The following is a 12,875-nucleotide window of genomic DNA, read 5'->3' as shown; positions in this document are numbered from 1 at the left end:
TTTGCTCCCTAACCGGAGCGGCGTTACGAGGCGATGCGCTACTGGGATCACCCCTGTGAACTCCAGTTCGCTGCACATTCCATAGGCTTAGGGCTGCATAGGATGGGCAAAACGGGCCTGACCTGCACTAGTGTGCCACGCGCTGGTAACGGCTAGGCCAAACTTGCCTATGAGAGGCGTGGTGCGGAGTCTGCATTTCTCGGTGCATTGCACCGTTCTGGTTAAGGGCGCTGTCAGCGTCGAAGGATGTCCCTAGTTGCTGCAATGTCGACAGAACCAGACTGCGTTAGATGCTCCGTTCCCACCTTGCTCATACCGTACAGGGCTAACGACTAGGAGTGGCTGCAGGAATCCCTCTGCTGCAGGAACCGTACCAATTGGTCCATGGAGCTCGCTTTGACAGCAGGAATATATCGAAATCAATCCCCAATTGCCACCCTGCATGCTGGTTTGGTTTCATATATACCATTGAAGCGAGGCGAGCCTAGACTTCTTGAGGGGAAAGAGCACCAATCTCCGTATAACCGGCATTCTCTAGGCAAGAAAGCAGGATCGTCTAATGCGACAATCTCGACGCCTTGATATTTAGATGGCTTTTCCCTTCATCCGCAACTACCTCGTCGTCTCTTCCGTGTACCCAGCTCCCTCGACCTGACGGCGTCCCTATCAAAATACGTTCACGACAGCAAACAATCATGGGACAAAATAGCGGCTCGAGATACGATTCCTTACCCATCAACCTCCTACAAGCACAAGAACAGTCCACCTTGCTTGAGCGCCTCGACGAGCTACGCCGCCTGGGCCTGCATCACCAGGTGTTTTCTCACAAGCTTGTTATCTGTGGTGACCAGAACAGCGGGAAGTCGGCGGTATTCGAAGCCATTACCGGAGTTCCGCTGCCTGTCAACAATGGCGTTTCAACCAGGTTTGTGGTCGAAGTCGTGCTTCGGAGGGCACCGGATACCAGCACACAGGTGAAGATATGCCCGGGGCCAAATGCCTCCCCGGATCACAGACACAAGCTTGGGGTGTTTTCTAGATCGCATAACTGGCTGTCGGATATCCCCAAGCTATTTTCAGAGGCTCGCCTGATCATGGGCCTTACCCGCGAGGGTGCCTATTCGGAGGACGTTCTACACTTGGAGATGTCCGGACCGACTCTACCCAACCTTACGATAGTCGACCTGCCGGGCTTAATGTATCTTCCCCGTGACGGCCAATCCGCCGAGGACATCGACATGGCCAACAGCCTCACCGAAACCTACCTACAGAATCCACGATGCATCATCCTAGCCGTTATTTCCGCGGAGCGCCAGCTCTCAGAGCAGATGGTGCTACACATGACGAGATCTTGTACTGCTCGAACTATGGGTATTATTACCAAACTCGACCGTCTAGATCCCGATGCCTCCATTATTGCTAAGCTATACGACCGTGTCAAGCAGCAGAACAACTCACTGCAACTGGGATGGCACCTTTTAAAGAACATGGATAGCGAGGGCCTCGAACGGCCTCCGAGAGTTACTCGTGATGATATTGAAGAACTCTTTTTCTCAACCGTGACCCCGTGGAGAACCCTGCCTCCTCATTCTGTGGGTGTCGGTGCTCTTCGGAGTAGAATCCGTAAAATATTACTGGCCGATGTCAAACGTCAACTTTCCATATTATCCTCGGATATCAATATTGACCTTGATACCCATCGCACATTATTCGAGAAACTCGGCACCTCAAACAGCACTACCATTGAACGTCGAGTGTACTTGGCTAGAATAGGGGAGAGGTTTCAGTCTCTTACAAAGGCAGCTGTTTATGGAGAGTACCACGATCCATACTTCAGATATCGTCCAACCCATTCCATAAGGCGGCTCCGTGCCACAATCAGTAATTGGACTGACGACTTCGCTCAGGACATGAGGAAACGTGGTCACAGCTACACCATTTACGATGATGCTTCCCAGAAAGAAGCACCGCCACAGTCACAGGATGGGCCGCAACCAGTCACAAGAAGCGACTTTATGACGGGCCTTGAAGAGTTTGCGAAACAGAGCAAAGGTCGTGAGATCTCTGGTCTAATGAACGCTCAAGTTATTGGTGAACTATTTATCCGATACTCCCTCAGATGGAAGTCCATTGCTAGAGCTCATGTCTATCAGATGTGGACGAAGATCAAGCAGTTTCTCAACGACCTCCTCCATCACATCGCCGATGCAAGTATTGGCGAGGCCCTCATTCACAAGATATTCAATATTGAGATGGAGAAGAAACTGCAAAAACTTCACGACAAGATCGACGAGATTGTAGCTCCATTCAAGAAGGTTATCCCAACGATCGTGGACCCAGAGCTAAAACAACGAATATCTCAACTACGGACTAAAGCTAACGGCAAGGCTGGAGCCGACGGTCCTGAATCAACCCCTCAGTCTGAGATACTGGATTGTATGCTGGCGTATTATTCAGTGGCTCTCAACAACTTCATTAACAATATCGCAAGCCTCGCTGTTGAAGGCTGTCTTATAGATGGCCTAGAGGACATGATATCCCCATCCAAATTTGTCCAAATGTCCAACGATGACATTGAAACTCTTGCAGCCGAGTCTCAAGACGTCAAGCTTGCTCGATCAAGACTTGAAAAGCAGGTTCGCATGCTTGAGCTTGCGGCAGCTGCCTGCACTCGCTGTGAACTAGTCGCTCTCGAAGCTACTGCAGATAATCATCGTAACTCTACGGAATCGAAAGAAAGCGAGAGGAGCACCGGTTCTGGAGCTTCGTCACCAGCCTCTATAACGTCAGGATCCGATACAGAACGGTTCCCTCCCGCAAGGCCAGAACAACTACGGCCAGAACCGCTGCGGCCGTCTAGTAGACAAAATCACCACAACGGCCAAAGTGGCAACCTACGGCCATTCCCATCACAATCAGCACACCAGGAAAAACCAACTCTCCTCACCAACGCAGTATACAGACCTCCAACCGGCCCTCCATCCCCGGCTAACGATAAATTACCTCCGTTTTCTCAGTCCCGCGGCGAACACCGACGCACCGACTCAAAATCTAAGCTTGGAAAACTTACAAAAAAGCAAATGTCAAAATTCGTCTCTTCGATTTCGGAAGAGTAACCACACACCACTGCATTCCAGGCGCCTCATTTTTTACCTATGAATAGTACCCGTTGATGATGCCCTATTTTACTCTAATCAAGGGCTTCCGGGCCCTTACGAGCACTCCCATCTTGTGAAAATGGGATTAATTTTTTGACTATTGGTGTTTGGGTTGTTCTTAAATAAACAGTTGCACCAAGTTATCTGCTAACTGGAATTCTCCTATGAGCAAGCGGATGATGATTATACCCGCAATCCTTTGTTGCACGTCTTCTTTCCTTTAACATCTATGTTTATTTTTATTTTCGTATGTATATATATATCCCCTTCTGCCAGATACCAATGTTGCTGATGCTACAATGTTGATTTTATCGACTTTTATGGAGTACCACGTCTTTTTTTTTCTCTCGTTCGTTCTTTTTGGTCTCTTTTTTTATTTATTTGTGTTACATCTTCTGGGAACTTTCATTGGATAGGCGCTTAGGCGCAGACAGATGGTTTCCATCACTGGATTATAAAATGGATCTATTTATATAACAATTTTTTCCGAAATTATAAAATATCGTACCATTTTCTAGCCTACAGCTAAAACCACCAATCTCCCATAGTTTCTAGAATATGAAGGGATGATGATAAAAATTCCTGTTTTTGTAAAGCGTTAGTGAACCGATGATCTATGACTCTAGCATCTTCTTCCTCTTCGCACGATCGCGATCAATCTTCCTGAAGAACGAGCTGCGTTCTTTCAACTGCTTATTTCGACTCTTATTATGTTCGATATACGCCATATCTTCACCCCCAGCAAGCCCGCTCAGCGTTGCGGCATTTCTCCGTACACCCTTCTTACCACCGCGGGGCTTTCCGCCGCCCATCCGATCATTAAATAGATCGTCGGCATTTTCTTCGACCGCAGCAGATGTTTCATTCTGGAGTGTTACGTCTGCTAAAAGGGCTAGACGTTCCTCAGCTGTAGCGTACGCGAGGCCTTCAAGGTTCTCAATTCCCTGGAGATGGGTGATCACCTTGAACGCGTAGCCCTGGTCAACCAAGAAAGCCTGCCGCTTGGACGAGTAAAACATTTCATCCGTATCTTTCGACACAAGAGAGTAGAAAAAGGCATTGAATCCCTCGTCATTACGACGCTTGGCTCGGAGAATACGACCTAATCGTTGAGCTTCTTGTCGACGAGAACCGTAATGAGATGATATTTGGATTAAACAGGTGGCTTCCGGCAGGTCGAGTGACGTGTCACCGATCTTGGACAAGAATATTGTATTCACCTGTTCATTATGCTGGAAATTTTCAAGAATCCTTAGACGTTCATTCTGCGGGGTTCCGCCGTAAATATAGGCTTTGTTTAATTTTAAAGCATATCGTTCCAGCGCAAAGACATTGTCCGAAAAGACAATAATCTTATCCCCTCGCTTTTCGTGGTAGTCAATTAAGAATTGACAAGCTTGGAATTTTCTGGGGTTCATGATGTATAGGAGGGCCGCCTTCCTTGACTTTTCACGCATATACTCGGTATAGAATTCTGTGGTCATGGGGCACCACACTTCTGCACATTGAACTTTAGCAATATGACCTTGCTCTGCAAGTTCCATCCAGTTTGCTTCATAGAGCTTCGGTCCGATCAAAAAGTTTAAATCTTTGATCTTGTCATCCTCTCGTAAAAGTGTAGCAGTCAGTCCAAGTTTCGTTTGCGTAGCAATAGCAGATGTGACTTTTCGGAACATGGAGGCGGGAACGACGTGGACTTCGTCCAAAAGCATCAGACCCCATTCGCGTGACTGCATCCATTCCATCATCTTTTCAGCATCGTGGGATCTGGCACGGGTCTGCGAAACCATGGAGTATGTAGATACGATAACACCAGTATTTCGTCGGAATTTCTCCTTATTGTCAGAGGTAAAAATGGCAATGTCACTCGGATCAATATTTGACCACCGGATGAATTCATTTCTCCATTGGACAACGGACATGGAACTTGTGCAGAGAACGATTGTTCCCTTTTTGATAGTGCAAGCTGCCGTAATTCCGACTAGCGTTTTTCCAGCACCACACGGAAGCACAATGATACCACTCTTTGCTCGTCCGTTACCGAACATCTTGCTCAGACTCTTTTCTTGGTAGCTTCGAATTTGCGCGATTGGTTTAAGATCAATATCCAATGTCGGGTTGATTTCGTCGTTGCGGAAATCGTATTCTTCCAGAGCTGGGCAGCCCATACTCTGGCATCTGGCCTTTACCGACTCCACTGCTGTATTTGGAATTTCAAAGCTGTGGACTTGGGCTTGTTCCTCGTCGTCATCTTCTTCTCGTAAGTTAACTAAGATCTCGTCTTCGTTCGGCTGGGTCTGGCGCTCTGGCAAGTTGGCTGCCCGTTGATCAGGATTCTGCTTCAGGAGGGCTGCATCCTTAGTTCCTGGAATTACTAGCCCTGCCATTTTTGGAGCGGCCTGTTGTATGATCCCTTCTGAATTTTCGATTCTCTGTGGCCCGATGACTTCATCCTGCAAAAGTGTCTGTAGGGTCGCGGGATCAGAGCTTTCCACGAAAAATCGATTATGTTTCAGTACGAGCTTGATTTTCCCATATGACTTTGTAAAGTTGACGATAAACGACTTGATAGCTTCCGGAAGAGGTGTTTTCGACAGTCGGTCAAGAAAATTGATGATATCATTAGGGAGAAGACCCACAGACACAGCGGCGTAAAGACTGTTGCCCGTCAACCGATATTCGTGAAGATGTGTAGGCCGCGACAGAGGCTCAGCAATAGTGGTCAGGAAATCCTGTGCCTGTGATGCTAATGGAGAGAAGCTCTCTAATGTAATGGTTCCCTTTATGGGTTCGATCCAGAGCGGGCGGTTGGCATGATCGGGTTTCAAAGGAAGAGAAGAAAAGTCTTTATAGCCAAAATGAGGATCCTGCTTTGGGGCCTGTGATTTCTGGCTGTAGGATTGGAGTGTAAATTTCTCCACGACATCTAGATTTGAGAAGTCAAGATCAGTTCCCCTGCGAACACGGTATAGAGCACCATTTCGTAGTTCTCACCTTTCAGCTTATCCCCTTCGCCGTCACTTTCATCAGGCCCGGCGGAATACTCATCGCTGCTTATGCTCTGAGGCGTCGAGGCAGGGTTCGGCGTAGCACGCTTTGAGGCTCGACCTCGCGCGCCTATATCACAAAGTCAGGTTGGCCTTGTTTATCACCATAAATGCATGCTCTAAAGCTCGAATAGAACATGCCTTCAGCCGCCTTCCGCTTCGGAGGCATAATTTCTTCACCTATCTTCCTTCGTAACGAGTCGTCCAAAACAAGTTGATAAGTGACCTCGAAGCTACGGAAGCATCGTTTAGGGCTTGGCCTCGTTGCAGCTGCAAAGATCACAAAAACAGGAACCACTGACAGCCTTCTCACCACCGATACCGAGCAACGATAGAAACAGGAACAAGAGCAAGTCTCGTCGATGTTGATGGCTTGGAGCCTTCGGTCTTTCTTCGGCTTTATATCACATGACATCATATGACTAATCACAGGCAAACTACGTCAACGCCTTGAAAAAACATCGAGAGCTCCGGCGGATTTTCGATGCAGATTTATCTCATGAAACCCGAACAACAGCACTTTAACAGTCTCGATACGCTTTGATTTTTGAGCTTTGAATATGAATACTGTAGGTCGACCATTCCTCTCATTTTCAACGCCCAATGAAGCCGGAAACTAACTTATGATCTCCCGTGCCATCTAGATCAGATCGACCTGGTACGAACGCTCCGTTGCTTCGGCGCACCCACAACTAGACCAATTGGATGACGACTAAATACCTTTAATCTTCCTAGGATTGGATGGGGCGCTCTATGCGTTGGTATAACTCACTTCTCTGCCTCCTGGCTCAGCCTACTATACGTGAATACTTTGCGAACAGGAAGCTCACTATGCTCTTCTGCAACCAGCCGGCGGTGGCGCATACTACTTTGCCAAACGGTCTATAAACGCCGATCGACTGACTAGATTCGACGCGACTCAAAAACGCAAAGATGAGATGGCAAGAGCTGAAGCTTCGGCAAGGGTACAGATACCATATATCTATACACGAGTGACGATACTGTGACCATAGGATTTGCTAACCAGCTTCCTACTTACCGCAGGCCGCTACCGAGCAATCGAAGACGGCACAGGCACGACTAGCACAATCTAATGGCGGACCGCAAAAGGACGACACGTACAGTCCGAGTGAGGAAATAGGACATGACCCGGCCCCTACACGACACGAACCGGAAACAGATGCGCAGCGTCTAGCCGAGAAGGGGAAGTATGAAGCATCAGAAGTATTTAAATCGAAAAAGGGTAACCGTTTCAGTTAACTGATACCGCAGCCTTGAATATATGCCTCTTTTTTTTTTTTCTGCTGAGCTTTATTTTATTTTATTTTTTGCACATACTATACTTGAAAAGAAGCCACATGGGGCATATCTGTATATCATTTTGTACTTTCCCTTGGAAACTGGAAGAATAGCGCTGACGATGCACCAGGAGCTGCACCAAGAGCTTTACCAGCCAGTCCCTTCTTCCCACCTAGATATAGCTAGTGAATACACGCCTAGCGACTCCCCGCTCTATGACCAGAGAATATCCAAGGTAGGCCTCTTTAACTATCAAACTACGGACCCTATAGTTATGCCGGCAGTCTTGTATTTGAGAATGGAAATATCATATCGGCAACAGGATAGTTCATGGTTTCAAGCACGACTATGCCTAGACTAAGGACGTCATAAGAGACTACGCCAGATATAAAAGAACTTGATACTTATTATGAGATAGTAAAAGTAACTGTGTTCTTCAGATTGACAGGCCCAAGGTCTCTCTTTTATATCTGTGAGCCACAGCGCTGAATAAAAGTATAACCATGAGTGTATTAGAAATTGCGAATAATATTGATGGTGAAAGGCAACATGAAGTACTCCATAAGCCGTATTCAGATGCTCGTTTCCCCGAATGCTCCGTCAAAACATGATTGTCCGTACTCCATTAGTGAACGAAACCCCAGACGCCTTTTCCGATGTCGTAAACTCAAGCCAAATAACTAAAGGATGTAACTCGGGGTTGCAGATAGCGAATCACCGGCTTAGCGAGCATGGAAGCAGAGAGGCGGGTACCTGGAAGACAGTTAGCCTAGCACTCAGCTGTGTTCGAGAAGGCGAGAGTACTTGTTCGTGTGAGGCTGGTCAAGCTTCCTCTCCCGCGAGCTCTCCAACGCCGGCGGGATAAACGGCAGCAGGACACCGGAAACAATGCATGACGCTGTCAGATAGCGCTGGACTCTGCTCTCAGGTTTTGGTGCTTGGGCAGAGAACCGCCGAAGCGAAGTTCGAATGGCGATAGTGGGCAGGGACATTCTAACGCTCGGCTGTATTAAATGAGTTCTTATGCTGGTTCAGATTAATTTGTGGATAGGTAAGTATTAGCGGTAGGTCTCTGTAGTATGCTATCGAGTGAAAACCCTTCACAACAGCGGATAGAGGCAGCTTAAGTAGGAAAGCCTGGCTGCTGCATCCATGGATTCGCCGTCAGTCATCCGATGTTCAGTTCGGCGGTTCACGGCCCTGTCCCTCGTCTCGGGAGTTTGGCCTGACGCTAATCTCAGGCGCCGGCTGTTCAAAACGCCGAAGCCAGAGACATCACGCAGGGGATGGGCTGATCACTCTTCATCCTTGTTCTTCTTATTCTTCCTTGTTCTTCTTATTCTTCCTTGTTCATCTACGATATTTTTCTCGGCGAGAATATCCATGTATCCATATATCCATGTATCACGATGTGGTATCTACAGAGGTATGGCCGCTGATTAAGCATAACAGCGTTGATGGTGTAGCGGTAGCACACGACTCTTCCATCGCACCGACTGAGAAGTTGAGATCCGGGTTCGACTCCCGGTCGACGCAGCGCTTTCTTTTTGTCCTTTTATCTTTTGCCCTTCACATTTTTTGTCTCTGTTAAGACGTCACTGTAGGACACGGCTTTTGTTTTACTTGATACGTGACCAGCCAAAGATATAAAGATTCTGTGGCTTCTAATCAATAGACCAACTGCTGAGAGTATGTTTATATGGTTATTTGTTTGATTGGATAGTTTTCATTACATAACTACAGTCTTAACCTTGTAGACTGCGGCTCAATCACTTCGTTTCGATGAGTTAACAAGGCTGATGGCCGCGTAGCTGCACTCCTCCACTACTTTATGCCTGGCCAGATACTATCAACCGCTGCTCATATGTTGAGTATTTTACCGGTAGACCAAACACATTGCTGAGGAATGAAAGCAGGCCTTTTTTTATCTTGCCTTCTTTGTCTTGTCTTATTTTGTCTTGTCTTATTTTCTTTGAATATGAAACCGCCAAAAAAAGCACTTACGGACTGTGCCCTGTTAGAAACAAGATACAACCCTTCTATTGTTATATATCTAACTACTTATGAATAGTTAGTTACCCCACATCCAACAGTTTTGAAATAACAACTAGTTATATATCCTCGAGGTGCATCGCTCCCCTGTAGTTCTCCCGGCTGCCTCTGGCATTATTAGCACATTTGTTGACGAGAAATTCAAACACAGCGCAATATGGCCGAGACTTTACGCTCCGCCATTTGCGGCAAGTTCTAGACACAAGACTCGAAACTTGACGTCTGTTTTAAATTTGACGAGGATGGCACGGGCGACGTAAGGGCGTACGAACTATATGCGTTTAACATTTTACTGACTGATTCAAAGATTGCATTTACTGGGGAGGTCAATATATTCATCGCAGCAAAGTTCGACTGAGCGCTGAAAATCCCGCCATACTCGACCAGACTATTCATAGAGGCAATAATGAAGGCGACGAGTCGTGCCTCCTGGCCGAGTTTGGCCTCAATCTGACGATCACAAAGCCTGCTATGCCAATGCCAGGCGCTGTCCCCGGATATACGATAAACGAGGGTCGTCTTGAAGACAGTGCTTTTCTACCAAGGACTTTTAATGTTCGTCTAGAGGAGGGGAGCTTTATTCCTTCCCGTGATATGTGCGACGGACGGGTGTTTAGACTGGGCAAGAGATACGCCCTATGCCTTACATTTGATAAGTCTCCGTACCCACCAACAGACAGCTGGAAACCTGGCTGGTTGCATCTGAACCGACTGGAAATTGAGGGGTGGACATCCTTCTATTGCGAACCAATGCCGCTGGGAGATGACGTTGAGTTTTGGGAGTGGAATAGACACTCGGAATCTGCCTTACGCGACCGGGAATTGGAATGGGCAAAGGGAGCGAACGGCCTAAATGAATCGAATTGATCAAGTGTGAATAAAGATAGACAGTTATGAAGAAGCTGCCGCTATCCATGCCTGAGCGATATCTAGATCCCGATTGGTTTCAAATAGTGGTAGAGCCGGGTCGAATTATCTATTATCTGGTTGTACCTAAGGAATACAGAGGCAGATATCAATAGAGCAGGCTGATATCAACAAAGCAAATAGATATAAGGCAGGTATCAATAGAGACAAAGTCACGTTACATGAAGTCGATTTTAGAGTTAGTCATAGCGCGTTCTACGGACCAATCAAAGGCTGAAGACCTTAAATCTTTTTATATCGTTTCCCGGTTGATATCGCATCACGTGACCAAATACTACCACATACTCCTCACCCATACATACAAATAGAGGCCCTAAATGGCCTATAAGCCTGAATATCATCATCATTCCTCTCTTTACGCGTACTTTGCGCACCTTTCTGTAGCATTCCAGATTTTATAGCATTCCGTTGCTATTCAGCTGTGTTTCATAGAGACGTCGCTATATCGGTTCTGGGACTGGGCAACCAGTTAATGTCAGTATGACGCAGCTACCATTAGCACCGTACCTGGATCCCTGGTTAGGAATGCTGATATCTCTGGGTCGCAATGAGTCACTCAATGGTATAAGTAATCCGTCGCTGGCCTCACTCTCCCAGCTTCCTTCAGTATGACAACAATATTATATTTTCACAACTTATCAACGGTACCTTATAACAATTACTATTGATACCCCTTGAGATGCAACTCAAAAAGGCTGCTTTCCGTCGAATAGGTGCTGGGTTCTGCGGCACTGTGTGGGCTCTAGAGCTCAACCATCCACCTGCGCAAGAGTACGCCTTCAAACGCGAGGATGGGGGTCCAGGACGGTCCCTCGAAAAGGAGTACGAGATGCATAAGCTTGTGCTCCACGCTATGGAGCTATATGAACAAGCCAACATCTCCCGGCCACTCCATGTGTCTATTCCGAGGTGCCACCAATTTATGAAACCCGATGATAGTTGGTGGTCCGAAAACCTGGAGAGGTTCCCAGATGGCTACGCTCCGTGCAACACGCTTCGATCCGACCGCATTCCACCTGTTGGGCAACAAACGAGGGAGATCCTCATTGACAAATTTTGCCCGGCGCGACTGGTATCACAAATCAAGGACAGCGACGCCAACCGGGACTGCCTAATAAGACCATATCTCGGCAGACATCGTTATAACTCCAAGAGACCGAAATCGGGGTTTACGGCTTTCTCACTCCGAAACTTCCCACTGCATCTTGATCAGATGGAGGACCTCGAAATACCACTCACTGACCTCGTTATCTATTCCGAGCTGATGGCTGAAACTCTAGCCATACTTCATTGGTTTGGAATGATGGATGCCAACGATGTTGAGTTTGTTCTCGCACCACCTCGAAAAAACGGCAAGAAACCAGCAATAATATCCAACATTCTTGGAGATCATGTAATGTGGATTTTGGCTTTCGACTGCTGTAATGAAATCTCATTCGATATTGAGGGAGTCGAGCAAGCAGTAAGGGCGTTCTTCAAAAATGACCCATTCTATCCGCGACCAACCTCCAGCCCTGGTCTATGGTCCGCATTCCGGGTAAAATACATACAGACAAGCAGCGAAATACTGGCGGAGCTTGCTGATAAGACCCTCCTCGATCTACCAGTTCGTTTTATCGACGGAGTTGAATCCAAATCGGTAAAAGCTTGATAACCTGGTGTTATTACTTGAGCGTGGAAATTGCCATACCACGTAATAACACAACCGACAATTCTTTGAAGGAATTTTCCCAACCAAGGAACTCAGTTTTCAGATCCTTTAGAGGTCGCATCACCAAAAGAGGGACACTTCCTCGCATATATGTCGAATTTTACTAAGGAGGAAGAGTCGTCTGGCCGCCTAACGCGTCTTCCAACTAGCGACACCCGCCGACATGGGAGCTCCGAAGACTCCAGCAGCACGTAACCCGACAAGTTCTTCAGCAGGCTGCAACTAGAAAGGACACGCAGTTCGGGCCCCGATGATTCGGATAGAAAGCACAGTCTTAAGAAAATTTTATCGACACAATCAGCAGTTTCCACGACCTCTTCCTATGCTGGCAGAGTGAATAACCGTTTCATAGACGTTCAGAAAATACCCCTTTTTCCACTGTGGGGATACGTATAAAGGCAGAAGCTCAAGTCCCTTGAGTTCTTTTAGTAGGGACCTGTGTATAGTTTATCTTTCAATAAAGACATCCATATCTCCATTAACTTTATGACGTAGAGAACTGTTAATTGTATTATCGTGATGCTATGAAGTGTACGAAGTAGAAGCCGAAGATAACATAGAGTTATCACGTGACAAACGATCGATCTCGGTCTTGGCATCAAAAAGCCGTGTGAAAGGGAGAAACATCCAGCAATCGAGCGTCTCCCGTTTACTATATCCTGCGCAGGTATCGAACGTCCT

General features: G+C 47.0%; 3 protein-coding genes and 1 non-coding gene across 4 annotated transcripts; 3 read left to right on the top strand and 1 right to left on the bottom strand.

Moving 5' to 3' along the window:
- Positions 1 to 695: 695 nt before the first annotated feature.
- Positions 696 to 3,116, top strand: GIQ15_06509 (dynamin family protein; the record flags this gene model as incomplete). The annotated part of the gene is made up of 1 exon (XM_033553926.1): positions 696 to 3,116. The coding sequence occupies one exon, from the start codon at positions 696 to 698 to the stop codon at positions 3,114 to 3,116; it is 2,421 nt and encodes an 806-aa protein (XP_033403441.1).
- A 656-nt stretch (positions 3,117 to 3,772) lies between these two features.
- On the bottom strand, positions 3,773 to 6,845 carry GIQ15_06508 (DNA repair helicase RAD25; the record flags this gene model as incomplete). Its single annotated transcript, XM_033553925.1, has 3 exons — positions 3,773 to 6,084; positions 6,153 to 6,275; positions 6,827 to 6,845. 3 exons carry the CDS (start codon positions 6,843 to 6,845, stop codon positions 3,773 to 3,775), a joined length of 2,454 nt encoding a protein of 817 aa, XP_033403440.1.
- Positions 6,846 to 8,955: 2,110 nt separating this feature from the next.
- Positions 8,956 to 9,040, top strand: GIQ15_t0037. The gene has a single exon. It is a non-coding gene; the product is annotated as a tRNA-Gly (tRNA).
- A 2,122-nt stretch (positions 9,041 to 11,162) lies between these two features.
- GIQ15_06507 (uncharacterized protein) lies at positions 11,163 to 12,134 on the top strand (the record flags this gene model as incomplete). The annotated part of the gene is made up of 1 exon (XM_033553924.1): positions 11,163 to 12,134. One exon carries the CDS (start codon positions 11,163 to 11,165, stop codon positions 12,132 to 12,134), a length of 972 nt encoding a protein of 323 aa, XP_033403439.1.
- Between the last annotated feature and the right edge of the window lie 741 nt (positions 12,135 to 12,875).

This window comes from Arthroderma uncinatum (genome assembly GCF_011692745.1).
Source record: "Arthroderma uncinatum strain CBS 119779 chromosome Unknown scaffold5, whole genome shotgun sequence".
NCBI classification, from domain to species: domain Eukaryota; kingdom Fungi; phylum Ascomycota; class Eurotiomycetes; order Onygenales; family Arthrodermataceae; genus Arthroderma; species Arthroderma uncinatum.
Note: the sequence above shows the minus strand (reverse complement) of the source record. Positions and strands in the feature narration are given on the sequence as shown.